This window comes from Oryctolagus cuniculus, chromosome 17, assembly GCF_964237555.1.
Source record: "Oryctolagus cuniculus chromosome 17, mOryCun1.1, whole genome shotgun sequence".
Lineage (NCBI taxonomy): Eukaryota > Metazoa > Chordata > Mammalia > Lagomorpha > Leporidae > Oryctolagus > Oryctolagus cuniculus.
The window spans coordinates 52,593,689-52,618,551 of record NC_091448.1 but is presented as its reverse complement, the minus strand read 5'-3'; the positions used below and the strand labels follow the sequence as shown (position 1 = coordinate 52,618,551).

At 57.3% G+C, this 24,863-nt stretch overlaps 1 protein-coding gene across 2 annotated transcripts; it reads left to right on the top strand.

Moving 5' to 3' along the window:
• Positions 1–157: 157 nt before the first annotated feature.
• Positions 158–24,863, top strand: ALOXE3 (arachidonate epidermal lipoxygenase 3). 2 transcript variants are annotated; one of them, XR_011383289.1, is made up of 15 exons: positions 158–445; positions 965–1,169; positions 2,170–2,251; positions 2,637–2,759; positions 3,081–3,206; positions 6,163–6,266; positions 7,243–7,415; positions 7,947–8,090; positions 8,176–8,379; positions 8,488–8,574; positions 8,989–9,158; positions 9,609–9,746; positions 17,643–17,743; positions 18,214–18,384; positions 23,605–24,863. XR_011383289.1 is itself a non-coding variant. In XM_008270760.4 (15 exons), the coding sequence occupies exons 1-15, from the start codon at positions 299–301 to the stop codon at positions 23,782–23,784; spliced, it is 2,139 nt and encodes a 712-aa protein (XP_008268982.2). In that variant the 5' UTR covers positions 158–298; the 3' UTR covers positions 23,785–24,863. The 2 variants fall into 2 exon arrangements, 1 of the variants encoding a protein (XP_008268982.2); XM_008270760.4 differs by having other exon boundaries at positions 9,625–9,746.

Genomic DNA, 24,863 nt, shown 5'->3' with positions numbered 1-24,863 from the left:
CGCGCCTCCTCCCTGTAGCTCTCAGCCTCTGGTCCCTCCCTCCCTCCCCAGGGGACCCAGGCTCCTGATCTCCATCTGGGCGAGCCAGCCAGAGGGACTGGCAAGCAAACAAGTATTAGGGTGGAAGGAAGAGTGTGGGCGGAGAGAACGAGCCCGAGCGGCCACCTGAGAGCTTCGGCGAGAGCTCAGGAGTGTCCCAGAGAGAGCTGGGTCCTCCTGTCCCCAGGACCCCAGCCCAGCCCGGCTGCCGCTCGCCTCCTCCAGGCAGGCTGCGGGACTTCCCTCCTTCCTTCCCATCATGGCTGTGTACCGCCTTCGTGTGACCACTGGTCCCTACCTGATGGCCGGCACCATGGACAACATCTCCGTCACCCTGGTGGGCACGTGTGGGGAGAGCCCCAAGGAGCGGCTGGACCGGATAGGCAGGGACTTTGCCCCGGGCTCGGTGAGTACGGCGGAGGAGGGAAGGGCCCCCCAGGAGGGCCCCCACGACGGTCCTGGAGGGGCAGGACTCAGGGGGGACCCCGAAGAAGGTGTGGAGGCGCGTTCCTCCCGGCCCTGACCCGGTCACTATTCCTATGGTGGCCCCTGTCTTTTCTGGAATGCAGAGCCGGGAGCTAGCTCTCTACCTCCCTAGCTCCCATAGGCTGGTGGTGGGCACCGGGCAGGTCATTTCTGCTGTTAGCCTACACTTCCTCTTCTCCCTGGAGGGCTCTCGCCGGCCCCCGGGATGGTTTGCTGGCGGGCTGCACGAGGGAGCCACACTCTCCAGCTCGCCCGCACCTGCCCCGAGCGTGCTTCTGCCTGGGGGAGCGACTCTCCTTTTTCTAATCTGAATGGATTAGAAGCCTCTCGTAGGGGTGGCTAGTGGCAGCTGAGGTTGCTCTGGATCAGCTGAGGGTGTAGACCCGACTCTTGCCAGGTGTCTTGGTAATTCCCTGCCGCTCACTCCCTCGCGCCCCAGGTGCAGAAGTACAAGGTGCACTGCGAGGCGGAGCTGGGCGAGCTCTTGCTGCTGCGTCTACACAAGGAGCGCTACGCGTTCTTCCGCAAGGACTCGTGGTACTGCAGCCGCATCAGTGTCACTGCCCCCGACGGAGCCGTCTCCCACTTCCCCTGTTATCAGTGGATCGAGGGCTACTGCACCGTGGAGCTGCGGCCCGGAACAGGTGGGCCACGGCTGAGGCTGGATGGGGTCTCACCGAGCCTGGGGTGTAGGACCTGGGGTTGAGGTGAGGAACTCTGGGCTCCCAAGTAAATGCTTTCTTTAAAAAAAAAAAAGTGAATTTCTAAAACCCTGAAATGTGGGGGTTGGGGGACAATTTTACTCCTCTGGGACACATGCGCTTGTACAGACATAAGAGGGTACTTCGAAAAGTTCGTGGAAAAGTGAAATTAAGAAAGAATTTTTGATGTGAAAATTTTCCAAATCTGTACATATAAGTGGTCTTCCAAAAATTCATGAAAAAGCGCCCTATTGTGAAAAGGTATGAATGCATTTCAGACTTTTTTGCACCAGAATAACCATCTCTCAGAATTTCATTTTCCCACACACTTTGGGCGGCTCTTTGCTTTCCCCAAAGAAAATGCCTCTAGATGCAGAGACAAACTCCCCTACAAGCTGAAGTGCTTGAGTCTCTCCTGGGGAGAAGCCACCAGGTTGGGGAATTTCCCTGGAGAAGCCCCGTCCCCTACTGTGGCTTCTCTAGGGCGCGTGAAGCCCCTGTGAAGGGGTGTTGAATTTAGGGAGCGGCTGGGTCAAGCCCCTTCAGCTTCCGGAGCTGCCTGCTCTGAGCATTATTGGCAATGAGGACAGAACACTAGGTCGAGGCGCAGGAACCTTCCCCTAACGCCAATAGCGAGCTGTCCCTAGAGCGAGCTGTGACCCTGGGGCGTCTACCCACAGCTTCACAAAATGTACTTGTTCATCCGCCTGTCTTGGTGCCAGGCTGCTGGGAGCAGCATGGTTTGTACCCTGCAGGTCCTGGTCAGGCAGGAGATGGGTGTGGTTTGCGGGCAAGCAGAGCTCCTTCCACTGACCACTGCACAGGGCCACGGTCCCCGTGTGCTTGCCCTGGCCGTGGTGGGACTGCAGGCAGGGGTTAGGGACTTGGGCAGGGTGGCGGAGGTGGAGCCGTCTGACCAGCGCTGTCCTCTCCTTCCCCACAGCAAGAACCATCAGTCAGGACTCCCTTCCCCTCCTTGTGGATCACCGGAAGCGGGAACTCCGGGCGCGACAAGAGTGCTACCGGTGAGGTCGGCCGGCTGTGACATCCCCCCCCCCCCCCCCCCCGCATCTGTATTCTGACCTCAGCCCCAGTCAGGTTGTTCCCAGCTGGGGTCAAAATTCCAGGCTTGGGCTTCTACCCCCTCCCACCCCAACCCTAAGACTGACCCCTAGTCTGGCCCCAGAAGACCACAGCCAACAATTGTCCCAGCACCCTCCGTGACCCAGTGCTCAACCCCAACCATCCTGGTCCCCACGTTGGAAAGACCCTGGTGCTCACCAAGCTTGGTCGTAGCTCAACCTTAACAAAAGGCCGTCTGTAAGCCACCATGGATGTCGTCCTCAGATAACTAAAGGCTTCTGGCTCTCCCAACCTCCCGACCCACCTCCAACCCTTTTCCTTGGGCAGCTGGAAGATCTATGCCCCTGGCTTCCCCCGCATGGTGGACGTCAGCAGCTTCGAGGAGATGGAATCCAACAAGAAATTCGCCTTGACCAAGACGACGCCTTGTGCAGACCAGGGCGATGACGGGTGAGGGCCGAGGCTGGGGACAGCCAGGGGAGGGCAGTGACGGGTGTGTTGGGGGCTGGGGCCAGGCAGTGGCAAAGGAAGAGTTGGAGTTTGATATTCAAGTGACAGGAGCTGCAGGGACCAGGGATGCCCCCTCCCCAGGCCATGGTGGGAGGGGGAGTTGGGCAAAGAGGGCAACAGTAAAGGGGTCATCTTAGGGAGGGGAGGAGTGAGGGAGCGGGGGAGGCCTGGGGATCCTCAGGGAGGACCAAGGGTAGGAATTAAGGGAGGTGGGGGGCTGCAGGTCCCACCCCTCATCCCCGTCCCACCTCCCGTCTGCAGCAGCGGGGGTCGGTACCTGCCTGGCTTCCCCATGAAGATCGACATCCCGTCTCTGCTGCACATGGAACCCAACATCCGCTACTCGGTCACCAAGACCACCTCGCTGCTCTTCAATGCCATCCCCGCGTGAGGCCCGCCCTCTCTGCTCCCCTACCCACGCTCCCACCTCTCCCGCCCAGTCCCTCCTTCTGCCCTCGGGGATCCCTGTATCCCTGGCCCCCAGACCTCCTTCTCAGCCCCCAGCCCCATCTCGGCTGCCCGTCTCCTCCCAAGTCTCTGTTCTCTGCCCCAGTCCCCCTCCCTCTTTGCTCCCTGGTTCTCTCCCCTCTGCCCTCCATCTGCCCCTCATGCCCCTGGCTCTCTCCTGGGGCTCCCCTTCCTCCATCTCCCCATCCCCCACCTCCTCTTTGCTCCTTCCTCACCACCTTCTTTCCATTCCTCAACCAATCAAACCCACTGAGCAGGGCTGTGCCAGGCAGGTGCAGGGCATGGAGGCTCCGCCCTCAAGTTCTGAGGAGGAGGAGTCATAGCACTCTGGATTCCAGGGCCAGAACCACGGCTTTCCAGCAGTGTGACCTTGATGTTCCTTGCTTGTTGAATGACAGTAGCCGTACCAACCACTGTAGTGTTACAGGAGAAGCAGATGGGGTAGCACCCAGTGCAGAGTAGTGTCTCAATGCACGCTGCTTAGTGGTGGTATAAGGAGATCACCTTGGCCGTGAGGAATTCCCAGCGTCACTAGGGAGGCATCCATGTAATTAATTAGCAACCCGAGGCTCAACAGCAGCTCAAGTCCACAGCTGGGGAGTCTGGGAGCCCCCTGGTTGCCTACAGAAGGGAGTGGCTATCTGAGGCAGGGGGTGGCTCTTGGGGACGAGAGGTGGGGTTGATGCCGGCCTGGGAGAGGAGTAGAGGGGAGGAGGGCGTGTGTGCCCAGTGAGCCCACATCCTTGGCAGGAGCAGGAAATTTAGCTGCCCCCTGAGCGGTGGCCCAAAGGAGGCCAGGCCGGGGAGCTGAGCCCTCGTCTTCTGGGCCTCTTGGAGTTGAGTGGGCGAAGCTCAGGAGGCCTGTGATGTCAGGACTGGGGTGTGCAGGCAGCCCTGCGGCCTCGGGCTTCGGGGCAGGAAGGCCCGGCCGGGCCGCGCAGGGCTGAGGGGCTTCAGGAGCTTCTGCGAGCTGTTCCTGGATGAAGCTGTAGGTCTGGCAGGGGGCTCGGGGAGGCCTGGGCGACCTCAGGGCGGCCAGTACAGGCTCAGGGAAGGGCCGGAGGGAGGCAGGCGTGGAAGGGCCGGAGGGAGGCAGGCGTGGAAGGAGTGGGTCTGAGTGTGGGGTCGGTGCGGGTGCAGGTGGGCTGGGGAATGCCCCTTCTCCTGTGTAAGCTCCCTCAGCCTCTGCCTTCCAGACTGAGCTGCTGCCCAAATTTCCCATCTCTCAGGCTGAAAAACCAATTTTTTTCTTTGGAGAGACAGAGAGAGGGAGAGAGAGCTCCCACTAGTGGTTCACTCCCCTAATGCCTGCAATGGCTGGAGCTGCACTGGGCCCAAATCTGGGAGCCAGGAACCCAATGCAGGTCTCCCCACGGAGTCATCAACGTGGCTTCCCAGGGTCCACAGTAGCGTGGTACTGGAATCAGGGGCAGAGATGGGCATTGAACTCGGGCATTTGGATAAGGGACATGGGCATCTTAACACCTGCTCCATCTCCTGGGTTTTGATTGGCAGGCATGCAGCAAATGTTTACATGAGTGAACACAGGTGATGTTGCCACTGGGTCTGTCTGATTCCTGATCCACCCCACCCCTGCCACCCCTGCCTTCCCCTGGTGCCCACCCTCTTCCGGGCCCATCAGCGCCTTTGCTCAGCTGACCCTATTGGCCAAAAAACCTGGCCGTTCTGTATTCTATTCTCTTTCCTTTGGTTCAGCCCACTTAGGGAGGGCTTGGTAGGAAGGGGCAGGTCAGGGCATGCAGAGCCCAGTTCTTGGCCTGTGGAGTCTTAGCCAATGAGGGCTGTGCACCGTGTTTACAAGGGGACCCCAGGGACGGCGGCGTTTGTGGAAGACCCGATCAGGCAGGTTCATAAGGGAGCTGGCATCTCAAGTGTTAGGGAGAGATGAAGTGAGGTCATGCAGGTTTCATATTAAGCAGTTTTTTTTTTTAAAGATGTATTTATTTACTTGAAAGGTAGAGTTGGAGGGGGTCCTCCATCTGCTGGTTCATCTCCCAGATGGTCATAGTGGCTGGAGCTGGGCTGATCTGAAGCCAGGAGCCAGGTCCAGGTCTCCCACATGGGTGCAGGGGCCCAAGCACTTGGGCCATCCTCCACTGCCTTCCCAGGCCACAGCAGAGAGCTGGCCTGGAAGAGGAGCAACTGGAACAGAATCCGGCGCCCCTACCAGGACTAGAACCCGGGGTGCCAGCACAGCAGGCAGAGGGTTAGCCTAGTGAGCCGCGGCGCCAGCCTCCCACTGCTTTCTCAGGCACATTAGCAGGGAGCTGGATCAGAGCAGCCAGGACTTGAACCGGCACCCATATGGGACGCTGCTGCTGCTACAGTGCTGGGTCCCTTAAGCATTTTTTCTTGATTGTAAAATGTTGCTCACCATAAAAAATGTGAGCAGGAGAGAAACAGCAGTGCAGTGAAGAGCCCTCCCCCCTCGGCCAGCCACCCCCACTCCTAGCAGTCCAGCGTACAAAGCATGTCTCTGGTTGTGTTGGGAGAGCAGGCCTTGTGCCCGTGGAAGGAGGAGATTCTGGGCAGTTGGTAGAAACCAGCGTGTAGGGGGCTTCAAGGGCCGGCCAGACGGGGCAGTTAGGGCTTTGTCCTGCAGGTGAAGGCCACACAGGACACCATGAGGGACACGTGTCCGCATGAGAAGCCATGTGCACCTCCCTGGCACGCACCTGCAGTTACTGCTCCCAGGGGCAGGTGCATCTGAACCGGGCACTCCCGGGGTTCCAGATCTTCCCCCAAGCACCAGACTTCCCTCCCACGTGGGCTGCTGGGCTCTCCTGCTCTGGGGATTGTCCTTGCCAGGCCAGGAGCACAGGGGCCCCCAGCCTCCTTCTCCCCACCCCCTCAGGTCCTTGGGCATGAAGCTTCGAGGGCTGCTGGACCGCAGGGGCTCCTGGAAGAAGCTGGAGGACATCCGCAACATCTTTTGGTGCCACAGGACCTTCACGTCAGGTGGGCAGAGCTGGGCAGGAGATGCCAGTCTGTCGCTCCCCCTCTTCGTGGAGGAACGACACAGGACCCTGCGCTGTTCTTTTGTCTGCTTGGCCCTTCCCGGGTTTGCTGCTGGTTCTTCCCGGGTTGGCTGCTGACCCTTCCACTTTCCCCACTTCCGCGGGGGAGCGGCACACCGCCGGCCGGCTCTCTCGGGGGCTGCTCAGATGTTATTCGGATGTTCCCCTTAGATGTTCCTGGTGCATGTTGTCTCTCTCCTCCTTTATAGTCCTCTTCCACCAATCCCAACTCTGCTACCCACAGACTGAGTACACTGCTCTCCTCCAATCAGGAGCAGGATCAGCTCCTGCAGGTTACTGGTCGAACTGGAGGCAGCTGTGTAGAAGTTGTTTACTCCTCTCCCAGCGCCATATTGTGGGAGAGCAGATGCATAGAATAAGTCTTAATTCCAGTAACTTAGTCTAGTCTCAGTTGCTCCCCACACCAGTCCTTTCCAACATGGGCTCCCGCCCTTCCTCTGTTTCCCAGCCCTTCCCAGGAAATGGCTGGGTTACTGCCAGAGGGGCTCCTGGCTTTGTTGGTGGTGACCCCCAGACTCTGGCCAGGACCTCAGGCACCCCCTCCGGGGTGGGGGGAGTGAGCACAGAGAGACACTCTGCTCGCCTGGGAGAGAGGGTCGTGGTCATTTAGCAGGTTCCGATTGTCACCAGGGCCACAGAACTCTCTTCCCCTGCTCCTACCCCAGGCATTCTGGGCTTTGGGGCTGGAAAAGCTTGGGTTCTGTCCCTGCTGTGTTCCTTAAGTGGACAGGTCACTATCTCTCTGACCCCCCAGGGCCAGGTATTCAGCGGGAGGTTGACCACGAGTGGCTGGGACAAAAGCCTACGACACAGGAATGTGCGAGGGGCTGGGCAGGATCGGGGGCGGGGCCAGCAGTTTCCACTCTGAGTGGGCCCCTCTCTTGCCCCCCCCCCAGAGTACGTCACGGAGCACTGGCACGAGGACCACTTCTTTGGGTACCAGTACCTGAACGGTGTCAACCCGGTCATGATCCACTGCCTCTCCAGTTTGCCCAGCAAGCTGCCTGTCACCAACGACATGGTGGCACCCGTGCTGGGACAGGACACCTGCCTGCAGATGGAGCTAGAGGTGGGTGAGGCCCTCAGCCGTGGGCCTGGTGGGAAGGAGGCGGCTGGGTTGCCGGTACAGACAAGGCCTGTGTGTGCAGGGTGAGGGTGGGCGGGCCTGGGCCCTGTCTGCCTTGACCCCGCACCTTCCAAGTAGAACAGATCTGGACCAGGGCCTGATGAGGCTTGGGGTGGCTGGCTAGCCCTCCCCGTGTGTTGATTTTGCTGCTGTTGGATACATGATGGTCAGAACTCGGGAGAGGATTGCACTGGAGTTGAGAGAGTAGGAAGGTATGGAGCGGGGGAGGAGAGGACGCTGGCTTGTACCAGCCAGAGGCCAGGCGGGACTTGCATAAGGAGGGATTCTGCTGGACCTCATTCCAGGCATTCTGGGAGGGGTGGGGTACCCGAGGCTTAGTGCAGGCACCGAGAATTAGTGAGGCCCGGACTGGGGACCTCAGCTCCTTGCTGGGGTGGACATGGGCAGAGAAGGGAGAGGGAAGCGGGGCGCGGGCTGGGGAGGGCTCTCTAAGGCCCTGTGCCCCTTCTCCAGAGGGGGAACATCTTCCTAGCTGACTATTGGATCCTAGCCGAGGCCCCGGTCCACTGCCTTAATGGCCACCCGCAATACGTGGCCGCACCGCTCTGCCTGCTGTGGCTCAACCCCCAGGGGGCGCTGGTACCCTTGGCCATCCAGGTGAGCCTGGGGGCGGGGCTTCTGGGGTGGGGCCTTGGGGAGCAAACCGCCTTGAGCTCCACCTCTTCATCACACTTGGATGCAGCTGAGCCAGACCCCCGGGCCCGAGAGCCCCATCTTTCTGCCCACCGATTCCGACTGGGACTGGCTGCTGGCCAAGACGTGGGTGCGCAACTCGGAGTTCCTGGTGCACGAGAACAACACGCACTTCCTGTGCACGCATTTGCTGTGCGAGGCCTTCTCCATGGCCACCCTGCGCCAGCTGCCGCTCTGCCACCCCATCTACAAGGTCTGCGCGGCCCTGGGACGGGAGCACGGGGGCAGGGGCAGCCTGGGAGGCCTGCTCCTGGGATCTGGGCCTCACGTGCCCTCCCGCCTCGCTCCGCTCCGCACGCAGCTCCTGCTCCCACACACCCGGTACACGCTGCAGGTGAACACCATCGCCAGGGCAACGCTGCTCAACCCCGAAGGCCTTGTGGACCAGGTGCGTCCTCCCACGCCCCTGAGGCGCTCTGCCCTGCCCCTCCCACAAGCCCTGCTCTGCTCCCAGGCTCCCTCCCTTGCCACAAACCCTGCCCCCTCCACAGTCCCCTCCTTGTCCCCGCCCTCCGGCCCCATCCGCTCTCTTCAAACCGTTTCCACTGGCTGGGCAGCCCGAGCCCCGGCGCTACCCTCTGCTTTTCAAGTTCATCATTTAGGTGGCAAACACCCAGGAGCTCCTCGTGTGCGCATAGTAGGGCCACAACCTGCACAGCCCGCGCCAGGGAAGCCCCCTGTGGGCTTTGGATCCGTGGTCGTGGGCGGCCTGGTTATACCCGGCGTCATTAGCCTCTTCCCACTCCACGCACCGGGGTGGGCAGTGGGCGGATGGAGGAGCCGGGCTGTGCCGTGTCCGCAGGTCACGTCCATCGGGAGGCGAGGCCTCATCTACCTCATGAGCACCGGTCTGGCCCACTTCTCCTACACCAACTTCTGCCTGCCCGACAGCCTGCGGGCTCGCGGCGTCCTAGCCATCCCCAACTATCACTACCGTGACGACGGCATGAAGATCTGGGCGGCCATTGAGAGGTGTGGCTGGGTCCCGGCCGCCCCTCCAGCCCGACCGGAGCCTCCCTGTGCTGATGGGGGGGGCAGGGGATGCGGGGGTGGGGGGACGGGAATTGCAGTGAAGGGGAGGTGGCTGTGAGCTGGAGAGGGCCGGAGTGTGAATGCAGGGGAGGGAGGGAAGGAGAGGGTGGGGGAGGAGGTAGAGGGTCAGTGTGGGTGCGGGGGCTAAGGGTGCCCCAGGCCTCCAGGCTGGCGGGGTGGCCTCCCCCTGGTTGCTGATAGAGGGGGCAGGGCCAGGAGGACCCAGTGGTGGTTGTCCCTCAGTATCCTTTCCCCCAGACCCGGTGACTCAGCAGTTAAGGGACACCTGGGTCCTCAGGTTCCAGCCGTGCACCTGTTCCCCAGCCCGTGTGCCGTGAGCTTTAGTGCTCTGGCCAGGCCTGAGCCCTGGGCTCTTCTCTGGGGCCCCAGCATCTCTCTCCTGCAGCTTTGTCTCGGACATCGTGGGCTACTATTACCCCAGCGAGGCCTCCGTGCAGCAGGACTCGGAGCTGCAGGCCTGGGTCGGCGAGATTTTTGCTCAGGCGTTCCTGAGTCGGGAGAGCTCAGGTAACCCCAGTGTGCCCCACCCCCTCCCTACTCCGCCCGCCTCACCCCCACCCCATTAACCAGTCCTCACTTACTGCCCACGGAGCAGAGGAGGAAGCGAGCACGGGGAAGGTTGCAGAGGCAGGATCCGGAGCCCCCCTGAGGTCTCCAAAGCCCGGCTTTCACCCACGACCCTTTGCCCCTCACGGTCTGCTTTTATCTGGGCCCGTCTGTTCCCTCCAGCTGGCTGAGTTCCGTGTAAGCCCTGCTGCACGTGGCGGGAGCCAGGTCTTGAGTTCAGAGGATCCGGACCCTCCTCTCCTGCCTGTTGTGCCTTGTCTGGCCAGGCGGCCGGTCCGGCCACCAGCCTCTCTTCATCGCTTTGTCTGCAAGCCTCTGCATGGAGGGTGTTGGTCTTGCTGCTTGCTGCCTGATTCGTCACGTACTGACACTTGTCACGTACTGTACCTCTCCCCGTCTTTTGACTCTGCGGAGACACCTCTCCAAGTGGCCCCTTTTAGTCTCCTGCCCTTTAACCAAACTCACGCACCAGAGTATTTATTTGCCAAAGAGTGAGAGAGTGAGTTTCCATCTTGGTTCACTCCCTAAATGCCTGCAGCAGCCAGGGCTGGGCTAGGCTGAAGCCAGGAACCAGAAATTCCATCTGGGTCTCCTACATGGGTGGCAGGGGCCCAAGAACTTGGGCCATCACTTTATCACCTGCTGCCCCCCAGGGTGTGCATTAGCAGGGAGCTGGAATCAGAAACAGAACCAGGACTCAGACCCAGGCACCCTGACGTCAGATGTGGACATCCCAAACCACGTCTGAGCCACTGTGCCAAGTGCCTGCCCCCACCCTCCTTTCTTCAATGTCTTCCCTTAGCTTCAGGGAGGATTTGCCCTTCTGATGCCCTGTTTCTCCCTGGGGCCCGCTGTCTCCCCCTCCCAGCCCACCGCTTGTCCTGGCTCTCAGCCTCCTTTCTCTCCCCTCCCCCATGGAGTGGCCTCTCTCTTATCTCTCCTCTGAAGCTTTCCAACTCAGAACTCTCAGAACTCTCTCTTTCCAAACTCAGAACTCTCTCCCCAAGCCCCCGCTCACTGTCCCCAGGAGGATGTTCCTTTTGGCGTCTCCTTGTCATCGTGAAGACCAGCTCGGGCAAGCCAGGTGATCCCACTATAGAAAGACTTTTGGCCTTGCCTGAAGTATCCATCCCATTTCCACCTTCCTGACTCCTCGGGCCCCTGCAATGTGCGGTCTGTACTCCAAGCCCCAGGACGTAGAAGAGGCTTCCATGACAGCAGAGGACGCAGTGCAGAAGCCCAGAGCAGCACAGATGTCTGGCCTGTGACCCGGGGCAGTGCTGGGGCTCAGTGCTTCTGGTGGGGCGTGAGGAGAGCTCCTGTCTCAGCCACCTCCACACAGAGCGAGCAGCTGTGGCAGCTCCACCACAGTGGGTTCAGGGGCTTTTCTTGTAAACAACGGTGCTCCAATATGCAGAAAAGGAGAGTGGGAGGGTACTTCCAAAGTTCTTGGGAAATGGAACCGAGGGATTATTTTGGGGGCTAGCCCTGTGGTGCAGCAAGTTAAGCCGCCACCTGTAATGCCGGCATCCCATATGGGCGCTGGTTCAAGTCCTGGCTGCTCCCTGCTGATGCTCCAGGGAAAGCAGCAGAAGACAGCCCAAGTCTTCGGGCCCCTGCACCCAGATGGGAGACCCGGAAGAAGCTCCTGGCTTTGGACTGGTCCAGTTCTGGCCATTGCAGCCATTTGGGAAGTAAACCAGTGGATGGAAGACCTCTCTCTCTCTGTCCTCTCTCTAACTCTTTCAAATAAATATTAAAAAAAAAAAAACACGATTATTTTGGTGCACAATTTCTGGAATCCATGTGTAGTCTTTTTATTATATGCACTTTCATGAGCTTTTTGAAGACTCCTCTCCCCCATTTACATGGATTTCAATTTTTTGGCACCAAAATAAACATCGTTTAACTCCATTTTCCACAATTTTTTATAAACTTGTCTTTTAATGCTATTTCTCCACAAGTTTTTAAAACTTTATTTGAGAGAGAGAGAGAGAAAACACTCACATCTAGTGGTTTGCTTCCCAAATGCCTGCCATGGACAGGACTGAGCTGGGCCGAGCTGAAGCTGGGAGCCGAGAACTTGACCCAGGTCTCCCACATGGGCGGCAGGAGCCCAGTGCCTCAAGCCATCGCCGCTGCCCTCCAGGGTCTGCGTTAGCAGGCAGCTGGAGTCGGAGCCAGAGCTGCATTGGAACTTAGGTGCTGTGATATGGGACATGGGCCTCCCTCTCCACAGACTTTTTGCGTAATAGGCACCCACTTACCTCCAACAATTGCCAGTATTTTGTCATATTTGGTTATTTCTGGCTTATGTATTGCCCAAGCCTTTTAAGGTGAATCATCAAGTTGTATACCTAATCAATATGCAACTGTAAAAATGACATTTAAAAAAATTTTATTTGAAAGGCAGAGTTACAGAGAGAGAGATGGGGGGCGAGAGAGAGAGAGAGAGAGAGAGAGAGAGAGATCGATCATCCATCTGCTGGTTCACCCCCCAGATAACCACAAGAGCTAGGTCTGGACCAGGCCAAAGCCAGGAGCCTGGAGCTTCCTCCAGGTCTCCCACATGGGTGCTAGGGGCCCAAGCACTTGGGCCATCTTCTGCTTTTCCCAGGCCATAGTAGGGAGCTGGTTGGGAAGTGGGGCATTCGGGACATGAACTGGGCGCCCACATGGGATGCCGGCATCGCAAGCGGTGGCCTTAACCTGCTATGCCACAATGCCAGCCCCACAACGACATTTCCTACACAGCCAGAGTAGCGCCAGCATCACACTTCCCAGAACTGACAATGGTCTCAGGGACACCCTCATATCTGGGCCACACTCCGGTTTCTCCACTTGTCCCGTTCTCCCCCAGTGGATCCTGTTGATTCAGGAGCCGGGGCAGGACCGCGTGTTGTGTGGTTTCGGTTTTGTCCTCTAAGGTCTCTTTGAATTTGGAACAAGGCCTCTGCCTTCTGCTTTTAAAAGTTGCCTGATATGCACTTATATAAGAGTCCAGGGCACTTATATAAGAGTCCAGGGCACTTATATAAGAGTCCAGACTGGTTGTCCTGTTGGTGCCCCACCCTCTGAGTTTGTCTAATTGCCTCGTTCGGCTTGTTGTCTGCATCCTGTGGATTTTGCAGACTGGACATAGTATCAATACGTTAAACGTTTTTGGCAAGAATCTGGCTCAGGTGATGCCGTGTCCCCCGTGTTGCATCATGCTGGGAGGGAGGCGTGTGAAGTCAGCTTGTCTCACCATCAGGGAGGCCAGAAGTGAGTGACTTCTCGGTTAAGGTGGTGACAGCCACATCCCTGTTTTTTGTTTTTTTTTTTTTTTTGGACAGGCAGAGTGGACAGTGAGAGAGAGAGAGAAAGGGAGAAAGGTCTTCCTTTGCCGTTGGTTCACCCTCCAATGGCCGCCGCGGCCGGCGTGCTGCGGCCGGTGCACCCGATGATCCGAAGGCAGGAGCCAGGTGCTTCTCCTGGTCTCCCATGGGGTGCAGGGCCCAAGCACTTGGGCCATCCTCCACTGCACTCCCTGGCCACAGCAGAGAGCTGGCCTGGAAGAGGGGCAACCGGGACAGAATCCGGCGCCCCAACTGGGACTAGAACCCTGTGTGCCAGTGCTGCAAGGTAGAGGATTAACCTAGTGAGCCGCGGCGCCGGCCTCTGTTGGGTTTTTAAGAGGATGACCCTTCCCTGTGTTTTGCAAACCTGCTGTTCATCACGAGCCATCCTGATTCTCTCTGCTTCTCTCCCTAGGGCGATCATTTCTTATTTGGAGGGATCTGTTTCCTATTTGAGACCCAGAGGGGGATCTCGGTACTGGTGATTTAATTCTATCTGTATTGATTAGGAATTTATTTTACATATCTGAAAGACAGTGGACACACACACACACACACACACACGGGAGAGGGTCTCCCATCCCCTGGAGACTCGCCAGAAGTCTGCACTGGGCCCAGACCAAAGCCAGGAGCTGGGAACTCAGTCTGGGTTTCCCCAAAGAGGTGGCAGAGACCCAACCACTTAAGCCGTCACTGCCGCCTCCCAGGGTGTGAAGCTGGAATCAGGAGTGGAGTCAGGACTGGAATCAGGCCCTCTGAGATGGAGTGTGGGCGTCCCGAGCAGTGTTCTAACTGCTGTGCCAAATGCCTGCCCAGCATCTTTATTAAACTTGCCTCTGATTTAATACAGCAGCACGTTCTACAGGTTGATACACCTCTTCCAACCGCTGTAAACTTATTATTCTAGATTCATATGTAAGAGCACTTCAGAAAGTTCATGGAGGGGTAGGCATTCGGCGTAGCAGCTAACATGCGCCCTTGGGTTGCCTGCGTCCACGGTCAGAGGGCCTGGAGTTCCATCCTGGTCTCCCTTGTGGGTGCAGGGGCCCACGTGCTTGGGCCGTCTTACTGCTGCTCTCCCAGGCACATTACAAGGGAGCTGGATAGGGAGCCAGGCAGCCAGGACTTTAACAGGCACTCCCATGTGGGATGCTGGCATCCCAGGAGGTGGGTCTACCCAACTGTACCACAATGCTGGTTCTGCTCCCCTGCGTCCCATCCAGCTTCCTGCCAAGGAGCACCCTGGGAGGCAGCAGTGGTAGCTCCAGTACTTAAGTTCCTGCTACAGAAGTGAGAGGCCTAAATTGCGATCTGGGCTCCTGGCTTTGTCCTGGGCCAGCCCTGGCTCTTGTGGGCATTCGAGGAGTGAACCAGTGGATCAAAGATCTCTTTATGTCTGGCTCTATGTTTTTCTGCCTTTCAACTAGAATGAAAATAAATAATAATAATAAATAACACTAATTTTTAAAAAGTTTGTGGAAGGCCGGTGCCGCGGCTCACTAGGCTAATCCTCCGCCTTGCAGCGCCGGCACACCAGGTTCTAGTCCCGGTCGGGGCACTGGATCCTGTCCCAGTTGCCCCTCTTCTAGGCCAGCTCTCTGCTGTGGCCTGGGAGTGCAGTGGAGGATGGCCCAAGTACTTGGGCCCTGCACCCCATGGGAGACCAGGAGAAGCACCTGGCTCCTGCCATCGGATCAGCGCATTGCACCGGCCGCAGTGCGCCAGCCATGGCGGCCATTGGAGGGTGAACCAATGGCAAAGGAAGACCTTTCTCTCTGTCTTTCTCTCTTACTGTCCACTCTGCCTGTCAATAAATAAATAAATAAATAAATAAAAAGTTTATGGAAAAGTAGAATCAAGATAACTTTTATGCAAAATTTTTGAAATCCATGCAGTTTTTTCATAATACTCATTTCCATGATTTTTTTAATATCTCCTATGCATGGGTTTCAGATGTTTTTGCAATAAAATAAGCTTCTCTCTTGATTAACTTATCTTTGATGAGACTTTCTATGAACTTTTTACTTATTTGAAAGGCAGAACAACACACACACACATACAAATCCTCCATTCACGGGCTCACTCCTTTAAATGGGTACAACAGCCAAGTCTGGGTCAGGCTGCAGCCAGGAGCCAGGAACCCCATCCAAGTCTCAAACAAGGTTGGCAAGGGACCTGCTGCCTCTCAGGGTGTGCATTAGCTGGATTAGAAGCAAAGCAACCAGGACTCAACCCAGGTGCTCTGATATGCGATGCTAGTGTTGCAAGCAGCAGTTTAACCTGCTACACCACAACACCAGTCCCAGTACCCTTGTATTGAAAAGCAAAACACACTCAGTAACCCCAGTCAGTCTGGCTTTGTTTCAAGGGGAGGAAAACGCACAGACAGATTTACTTCTTTATTCCTAGCCTCCCAGATGAGACCAGCAACCCCAGTGGAACTTTTGGAAAATTCCCCCATGCTCCCAGGCAGACGCCAGGTCCCTTCTCCGGACCCCCCTCTCTCTTCTGCTGCGTTACCTTCCCTTCACTGAACCCGACTCCAAACCATGGAGCCCTCCCTGATTCCTGTTCCCCTCTCTGTCTTCCTGAATCCAGCTGGGCGGCCAAGCCCTGTGTCCTTCCCATTTCCATGGTCACTACTCTGCTCCCTGTCCTCATGACAGCTGCTTCCCAACCAGCTCTCCCTCTGCCAGGCACCTGCTGTTTGCTCACCAAGCCTGTGGGGCCACAGCCCTGCTAATCCCCTGCAATGCTGCCCAGGGCTCCCCAGCCCCAGCTCCACGGCTGCCCCGCCACCCACGAGTGCCCTCCCCGAAGTGTCTCACTCCCGTGTGTATCAGCTGCATCCCGCCCGTGACCACTGGGCTCTTAAGATTTATTAACTATTGTTCTAGGTGCTGGGGGTTAGCAGTGAGCAAGACAGACAAAACTCCTGGCCTTCCCAGAGCTGAGCATCCTCTTGGGGGTGGGAGACACAGAGAGCCAAGAAACACAGATGGTGGGTAGTTATGCAAGCCAAGAAGAAACTCCGGCCAGCATCAGGGGTCATCTCAGAGAGGAGCTGACCCTCGAGTGGAGACCTGGGGGAGGTGAGGGACTCACTCTCAGGATGACCAGGGCCAGCCGACGCAGGCAGAGGTGAAGGAGGGATGAAGGCCCTGAGGTCCAAGCTTGCTGGCCCGTGTGGCTACAGTGAGTGAGAGGGAGGAAAGCCGAGAAGGGAGTGAGATCTGAGAGGGGCTGGGGGCCAGCTGCAGCGGGATGGGGTAAAGCGAGTGAGATGGACAGCCCCCCACCCCGGGTCTGAGTGAGGAGTGCCCTCATCTGAGGATTTTAAAGGGACCCTCTGGCTGGTGTGTGCAGAACGGGCTGTAAGGCACTGAGGTGGTGACTCTTGGCCGGTCTGTGTGGTGTGAGGGCAGGGATTTGGGCCTGAGTGACTGGATAGAGTCCAAGTACCCCTTCAGTGTACCCCGGGAAATTTGTTCTGGGACTTCGTTGGATAAATCCCTGGAGGCTCAAGTCCCTTCTACAAAATGACAAACTGTCCTTGTATCTGCATATCACGTACACAGTCCTCCTCTGTGTTGTATAATGGCTTGCAATCCCTAATAGGATGTAAATGCTATGTAGATAGTCATTCTGCTGTGTTGTGTGGGAGTGACAGGTGTGAAAAAAAAATCTGCACATTGTTCACTATGGATGCAGGTTTCTCCTGGATGTTTTCGGCTCTGGTTGGTTGAATTCACTGAGATGGAACCCCCCGGATGTGGAGGGAGCTGCTGCGGGAGGGCCTGGTTTGGAGAGTGTGTATGGGGGGATTGGGAGTCAGGGATCTGGTTTCACAAACGTTAGCTTGGCGATGCCCACTGCCAAGGCTGCAGCCCAGGAGCTGGGAGCAGCCAGAGGTGTGATTTGAGAGTTGTCAGTGAGTGACAGGCTTGGGTAAGATTGGTGAGGGGCAGAGAGAAGTGCACGGAAGGCTGACCCCTGGAGCTCTTCTCTGTCTTTCCCCTCACCTCCACCCCACCCCCCTTCAATGTTCACCCCCTTCTCCCAGAAGATCGCCCTCCTGCCAACTGCTCTGTCCTCCCAGCTTTCTCTGCATGCATCCCTGGAGCTTCCGAGGTGTGCTCTCTGTGGTCGCCTGTGTCTGCTACTCAGATCTTGGTGAACTGGGCAGAATTACATCCTTGGGTGCTACTGTGGGCTGCAGCTGGGAGTGCTTCAGAATTAGGGGAGAGGCAGCTTGGCGCTAGGCTGGGACCCAGTTCTATCAGAAGCCCTGGTCAGATCCCAGCGCCCAGGTCCTATCCCACCCCCCTTCAGAGACCAGAAGCTGTCCCCAACCCTGACCTTGGTGTCAAGACAGCTGTGGCGAAACAATCAGCCCTCACCCTCTCACTGTCCCCCCGACGCTGAACCCCGGCCCCGAGCTGCCCCCAGGAATCCGGTACCCTCCATCCACACCCTGCTCCCTCCCTCCCACACCCAGGCTTCCCAAGCCGGCTGTGCACCCCGGCAGAGCTGGTGAAGTTCCTCACCGCAATCATCTTCAACTGCTCCGCCCAGCACGCGGCTGTCAACAGCGGGCAGGTGAGGCTGCACGGGGCCGGCCCGGGGGCATCAGGTTCCGGTGCCGCCATGGACTGGAGACCAGAGTTGAGGAGGAAAGCTGGAGTGGCACCAGTGGGGGGCTGTGTTGGAGGTGACGGCTGGGTGTAGTGGCAACTCCAGTTGGGAGCAGAGCTTACGGGCTCCTGTCACGGTTGGGACCCAGCCATATTGCTCTGTGCGGTGTATCAGCCCAGGGCCCTCTCTAGAATGTCCCCCCTCTCCCTTCTGGGGACCACTCCACCGGGCCTGGAACCTGGGTGGGGAGTGATGGGGGTGACTTCCGCCCCACTTCCGGGATTTTCCACCCGGTGCCCCATCCTCTGCTTCCTCTCAGCAATCCCCTTGCTAACCCACTGCAAGGCCTGGGCTGGTTGGGATCGGGGGTGATGAAGAGGGAGCGGTCCTCCCGCTCTGGCCGGCTGATTCAGCCAGGCTGGGGGTCTCCACAGCATGACTTTGGGGCCTGGATGCCCAACGCTCCATCCTCCATGAGGCAGCCCCCACCGCAGACCAAGGGGACCACCACCCTAAAGAGTTACCTGGACACCCTCCCGGAAGTGAACATCACCTGTAACAACCTCCTCCTCTTCTGGTTGGTCAGCCAAGAGCCCAAGGACCAGGTGTGTGTGTGTGGGGGGGGTGCTGGGTGAGAGGGATGGGGCTCTACCGTGGAGGTGGTCAAGGCTATTGCTGGGGGTATATGGGACTGGCGGCTGGGGTTTACGCCCACAGCTGCTGCCTGGGGTACTTCTGATTCTCCACCAGATGGTAGTCGACCCCTAGAGGCAGACATTGAAACAAGTACCAGTGGAGTGGCTGGGTCACAACTTCTATGCAACCCATAAGTTTACTGGTCCATCCGTCCCATCCCTTCACCCATCAATCATTCATCCAAACATTGCACAAGCATTTGGGGGTGCCTACCACCTGGCAGCACAGCCGCAGACCCTCAGGCATTCAGGGTTGAGCGAGACCTCCCTGCCTCCAAGAAGCCTGTGGTCCAGCTGATGAGACACACAAGTAAATGCAAAAGGGCACCGCGCATTTTAGGATCACTTTTGTGTTAAGTCCTCCACTCAGCATGTACTTCCGAAGCACCTGTGGTGCGTGCCAAGCACGTGGTAGGGTAGCTATGATCTTGCCTTGTGAGCAAGTCTCACAGTCTAGCGATGGAGGTGAGGATGAGGCCCTGTGGAATCTAACTGGGTCCAGGAGAACCCAGGAATGCTCCCTGGAGGGCGTGGCTTCTAGGCTGAAATCTGTGGGACCAGCAGGAGTCTGGCAGACAAAGGAGGGGCAGGGTTTGTTTCTAGGCAGAAGAAAGGGCTTGACCAGGCAGTGAAGGCGAGAGAGCGCAGTGTGCACTATACGATCACAAATGGTTCAGGCGGCGAAGTAGCAGGGTGTGGAGGAAGACAGGGCACGGTGTTTGTTTAGGGGACCACAGGGGCCCAGGCAACGTGGATAAAGTAGTTGTAGCAGGGGAGCTCCCGGGGCCGTGTGAATGAGTGAGGGGCAGTCTCAGAGGCGGCCGCACAGGTGAGGCCAGCCCTTTACGTCACCGGTCACCACTGACTCCGTTTCCGCGTTGCGTGCGCAGCCAGGCCTCTGCCTTTTTGGTCTTGTTTGCAAATTCCCTGAGCTGTGAATATCCTCATTTCCCACCCCGAGTCTGTTGGTGCTGGGAAGACTGCAGCTGTTGTATCTTTGTGTCAGGATCTGACTTGGCAACTTGTGCCCTGGGAATGGCAGGAACTTGTCCTGGGTCCTTCCCCTTGCTGGTGTAGGCTGAGTAGGCAAGAGGTTGAACATGAGGGCGTTAGCGCACCACGTGGGATGCCCACAGCCCCTTCTGGACGCCTGGGTTTGCGTCTTGGCTCTGCACACCACGTGGGATGCCCACAGCCCCTTCTGGACGCCTGGGTTTGCATCTTGGCTTTGCTTCTGGTCTAACTTCTTGCTTGTGTGCATACTCAAGCAGTAGGTGATGGCTCAAGTCCCTGGGTCCCTGCCACCCACGTCAGAGTTCCCAGCTCCTGGCTTCAGGCTGGCCCAGCCCTGGCTGTTGCTGGCATTTGATATGAACTAGTGGAGACAAGATCTCAGTCCATCTCTGTTTTCAAATAAGAACATAAATAAATAAATATTTTAAAGGTAAGAGGATGGGAGAGAGGGTTCCCACCTCATAAACTAGTGAGAAGTTTATTTATTTAAGAGAGAGGGAGGGAGGGAGGGAGAGGGAGAGAGAGAGAGAGAGAGAGAGAATTTCCTATCTGCTGGTTCACTCCTCAAACGCCCGAAATGGGCAAGGAGTAGGACTCAACCCAGATCGTCCACGTGGGTGGCAGAAACCCGATGACTTGAGCCATCACTGCTGCTTTCCAGGGCCTTTGGTGTACATACATATTTTTAATTTAAATATTTATTTATTTATTTGATATTTATTTATTTATTTGAGAGGCAGAGTTGGTTCACTGGTTCATCCATTGGTTTGCTCCCCAAAATGGCTGCAACCACCAGAGCTGGTCAGGAACTTCCCCCGGGTCTCCTATGTAGGTGCAGGGGGCCAAGGCCTTGGGCCATCTTCTGCTGCTTTCCCAGGCTATAGCAGAGAGCTGGATCGGAAGGGGAGCAGCCGGGACACAAACTGGTGCCCATAAGGGAGGCTTTGTCCGCTATGCCACAGCGCCAGCCCCACTTGGGGTCTAACAGCAGCAGTAATAACAGCAGCTGTCACTTGTTGAGGCTCTGTCATGTTGCATCAGAAGTTTTGTGTACATTATCTTCCAGCACAAAACAAGCAGCTGTATTTAAATGCTCAGTGCAGTGCTGGCCCATATGCTCAGTAATGGTGGCTTCTGCAGAGTAGAAAGCAGAACCCGGAGGAGTAAGGAATCTGCTCACCGTCCCAGGAAGCAGGTTTGGAATCCAGTGTGTCGGATTTCTGGGTTCTGCTTTTTGATGTCTACACTACAGTTATGAGATGTCAGCCTGGTAGATACAATGTAAGCTACAGACGATTCTAAGAGAGAGAGAGAGGGAGAGGGAGAGAGAGGGAGAAGGGGAGGGAGAGAGGGGGAGAGAGAGGGAGAGAGAGGGAGAGAGGGAGGGAGAGGAGGAGAGAGAGGGAGAGAGGGAGGGGGAGCGGGGAAGAGGGAGGGGGAAGGGGAAGAGGGGGAGAGAGGGAGGGGGAGGGGGGAGAGGAGGAGAGAGAGGGAGAGGGGAGACAGAGAGAGAGGGAGGGGGAGAGGGGGAGAGGGAGAGAGAGGGAGAGAGGGAGAGGGGGGAGAGATGGGGAGAGGGGGGAGAGAGGGGGAGAGGAGGGAGAGGGAGGGAGGGGGGAGAGAGGGGGAGAGAGAGGGGGAGAGGGGGAGAGAGAGGGAGAGAATTCCTAACACACAGCATTAGGAAAGGAATGGCATTCGGCCACAAATACAGAGAAGGCTTTGAAACTTGTAAGAAAATACCGTTTACAGTTTTATGCAAACAAATTTGGAAATCTACATCGAATGAATTACTTCCTAGGAAAACAAAAACAATCAAAACTGAACTCCGGAAGAAATGAAAATCACACACAAGTGTCAGTGGTCCCAGGAGACCTGATTTCTAAAGAGACTGTGGCAGAAGTAACCCCCTAGTCAGACTGAGAGCAGAGAAAACGCTAGAAGCTTCCGCAGGCGGGTTCCTGGTGGCAGAACCTGACAGCAGCACCCACAGCGATAATGCACTTCAAAAAGGGAGGACTGAAGACAGGGCTGTAATCCCGGGCCCACACTTCTTCCGCGGCGACCCCGGCTCTGTAATTTGGCCTCCCTGGGCCTCCATTTCCCCGTCTTTAAAGTGGGGATGATAAGAGGACCCGTCCCAAGGGTTCCTGTGAGGCCGCGATGGTCCCTGTGAGGTGCTTACATGTTAGCTGTCATTAAGAAAATGAAATTATAAAGTCGCCCCACTTAGCTACTGTCTTACATCAGCTGATAAAGGCCCATAGTGGGCAGTAAAACAATAATAACACGCCACGACAAAGACTGTACCTGGGGAGTGGAGGCAATGAAAGGCTGCTTTGACCTTGTGAAATCTCCTTACCCCAATAAAGAGGCCACCGTATACTCACCCTAATGTACACCGAAGAAGCATTTGACAAATGTGAAAGGCCATTGCTAATAAAAACTCGGTGTACAATGACATCCTTTTTTTTTTTTTTTAAGATGTATTGATATATTTGAAAGGCAGAGTAACAGAGAGAGGGAGAGACAGAGATCTTCCATCTGCTGGTTCACTTCCTGTCTTGTGGCCCATCTTCTGCTGCTTTGCCAGGCACACTAGCCGGGGGCTGGACCCGAAGTGGAGCCGCCTGGACTCCAGCCGCTGCTCCTATGGGATGCCGGTGGTGTCACAGGTGGTGGCTGACCTCGCTGCGCCACAACACCAGCCCACAATGATATTTTCTTAAGGGATTTTGATAAAATATGTTTTGAGGGGCAGGCATTTGGTTCAATGGTCGAGACACTGCTTGAGATGCCCACATCAGGCGCTAGAATGCCTGGGTTTCACCCTGGCTACATTCTTTCCAGTTTCCTGTTAGTGCACACCCTGGGAGGTAGGAGGTGATGGCTCAAGTAGTTGGGGTCCCTGCTCCCCATGTGGGCGGCCTGGGTTGCGTTCCAGATCTTAGCTTTGGCCTGGCCCAGGCCTGCCTGTGTCAGGCATTTGGGGAGTGAATCAGTGGGAGGAAGATCTCTATTTGTCTCTGTCTCTGTCTTCCTGGCAAATAAATACATTTATTTAATACAAAATAAATACTATAACTTTTTTTATTACTTTTCACAAAAGATTTAGTTTATTTATCTGAAAGGCATAAAGAGTGACAGAGAAAGAGAGAGAGATCTTCCATCTGCTGGTTCGCTCCCCAGATGGCCGCAATGGCCAGAGCCGTGCCGAGCTGAAGCCAGGAGCCAGGAGCTTCTTCCAGGTCTCCAGCGCAGGTGCAGGGGCCCAAGGACTTGGGCCATCTTCTACTGCCTTCCCAGGCCACAGCAGAGAGCTGGATTGGAAGTGGAGCAGCCGGGACTCGAACCAGCGCCCAAATGGGATGCCGGCGCTTCAGGCAGGGCTTTAACCCACTGCAGCACAGCGCCCGCCCCCATACATTTATTTTTCAAAAGTGCGTTCAGAAAACACACTCCTTAGGTTGAAACAGTAAAGGCCTATTAAAATCAGGGACAAGAAAAAAATGCCCACTATTCTTGCTATGTATAACACTGATCTGGAAGGCTTTGCCAACACGATACAGCAAGAAAACTAATTTTAAATGCAGTCGTGTCGGCAGCAGTTACACCGCACGAAGGGCACCGCAGTGGGGACGCGGCTGCTGGGTAGGAGGCTGGCCAGCCGTGGGTCGCGTTCTCGGGCAGCCTTGGCGAAGCTCAGCGAGACACCTGTCCAGAGCCGCCGCGGCGCCGTGTCGGTCACTGCTGAGGGCCTCAGAGCCAGGACGCTGCTGGTCTCTGGGTGGAACTGTGTGTGTGGCCGGGAGGCCGTGGCGGCCGCGCCCTGGCCGCGTGCGTGGGGGTCGGCTGCGTTCTCCCTCGCAGGGCACCTGCCCGGCCCCGGAAGGGAGAGTTCTCCCGTCCACTTAGACGCAGGCGCTGGGGGCTGAGGGGTCGCAGCAGCACAGAGCAGATCCCGGCCGACAAGGCACTGGGCAGGGGCTGCCTGTCCCAATCTCGCTGGGTTCCTGCACAGGGGGCTGGGGGGCCGTTCCGTGTCAGGCGTGTCAGGCCGCAGAGAGCGACTGGGTTTGCACCTGCCTTCATTGTCCCCGCCCCGTTTTCTTGCAGAGGCCGCTGGGCACGTACCCGGATGAGCACTTCACGGAGGACGCCCCGCGGCGCAGCATCGCCGCCTTCCAGAGCCGCCTGGCCCAGATCTCGAGAGACATCAGGGAGCGGAACCGGGGCCTGGCGCTGCCCTACGCCTACCTGGACCCGCCGCTCATCGAGAACAGCGTCTCCATCTAACGCGTCCCCGTCCCACCCCACGGGAGAGGACGGGGAAGCTGCTCAAGGGTGCCCAGACCCTCCCCCTCCTTCCTGAACCTTCTGTCTGCACGTGGGACCATTGCCCGCCCAGATGGCCCCTGCATCACGGGAGCTGGGCCCTGGGCTGTGAGAGCCCCGTGGAGCAGCTCGGAAAGGAAGGAGCCCCTTCACCTTGCCCTCCTGTGGACAGGCTCCTGGTCCAGCCCCTGGGGCACTCAGCCGCCTCCTGTGGGCATCCCCAGCTGGGTTCCTGAGCCCCTTCCCAGGCCTCTTCCTCCCCCCACCCCCAGCATGTCCTGCAAGCCAGGGAGTGAGCAGCTCAGCGTCCCTGGGGAAGAACCTGGCAGCTGAGCACAGCCGGGGTGGGCGCCTGTAGGGGAGGAGGAGAGTTGGACTCAGCTCACTGGGGCTGGCAGCAGCAGGTCCCAGCCCCAGCTCGTTGGCCTGGACGTGGGTACGGGGCTCTCAGCCTGCCCCCCCTCAACGCTTTTCCCTCTTCTGTGTCCTTGAGCCCAGTGAGTTCAATAAAAACCAACACAGTAGGCTCTCCTTCCATTTTTCTCTTAAAGTGATACATACAAACCGTACAGGAATTGTGGCACGAGGGGTTGGTTAGGCCACCACTTGTGGTGCCAGCATCCCATATCAGATGGCTGGTTCAAGTCCCGGCTGCTCCACTTCCCATCCAGCTCCCTGCTTAGGCACGTGGGAAGGCGGCAGAAGATGGCTCAAGTGCTTGGGCCCCTGCCACCCACGAGGGAGACTTGGATGGAGTTCCTGGTCCCTGGCAGTTGTGGCTGTTTGGGGAGGGAATCAGTAGATGGGAGAGAGCAGTCTCTCTCTTTTTCTTGTACTCTGATGCTCTGCCTTTCAAATAAATAAACTGGCCAGCGCTGCGACTCACTAGGCTAATCCTCTGCCTTGCGGCACCGGCACAGCGGGTTCTAGTCCTGGTCGGGGCATAGCAGCCATTGGAGGGTGAACCAACGGCAAAGGAAGACCTGTCTCTCTCACTGTCCACTCTGCCTGTCAATAAATAAATTGCTTAAGAAAAACTA

Coding starts and splice junctions, on each gene's coding strand:
- ALOXE3 (XM_008270760.4), top strand. CDS start 299: ATGGCTGTGTACCGCCTTCGTGTGACCACTGGTCCCTACCTGATGGCC. Junction 1,170..2,169: donor GGAGCTGCGGCCCGGAACAG/GTGGGCCACGGC, acceptor CCTTCCCCACAG/CAAGAACCATCAGTCAGGAC. Junction 2,252..2,636: donor GCGCGACAAGAGTGCTACCG/GTGAGGTCGGCC, acceptor TTCCTTGGGCAG/CTGGAAGATCTATGCCCCTG.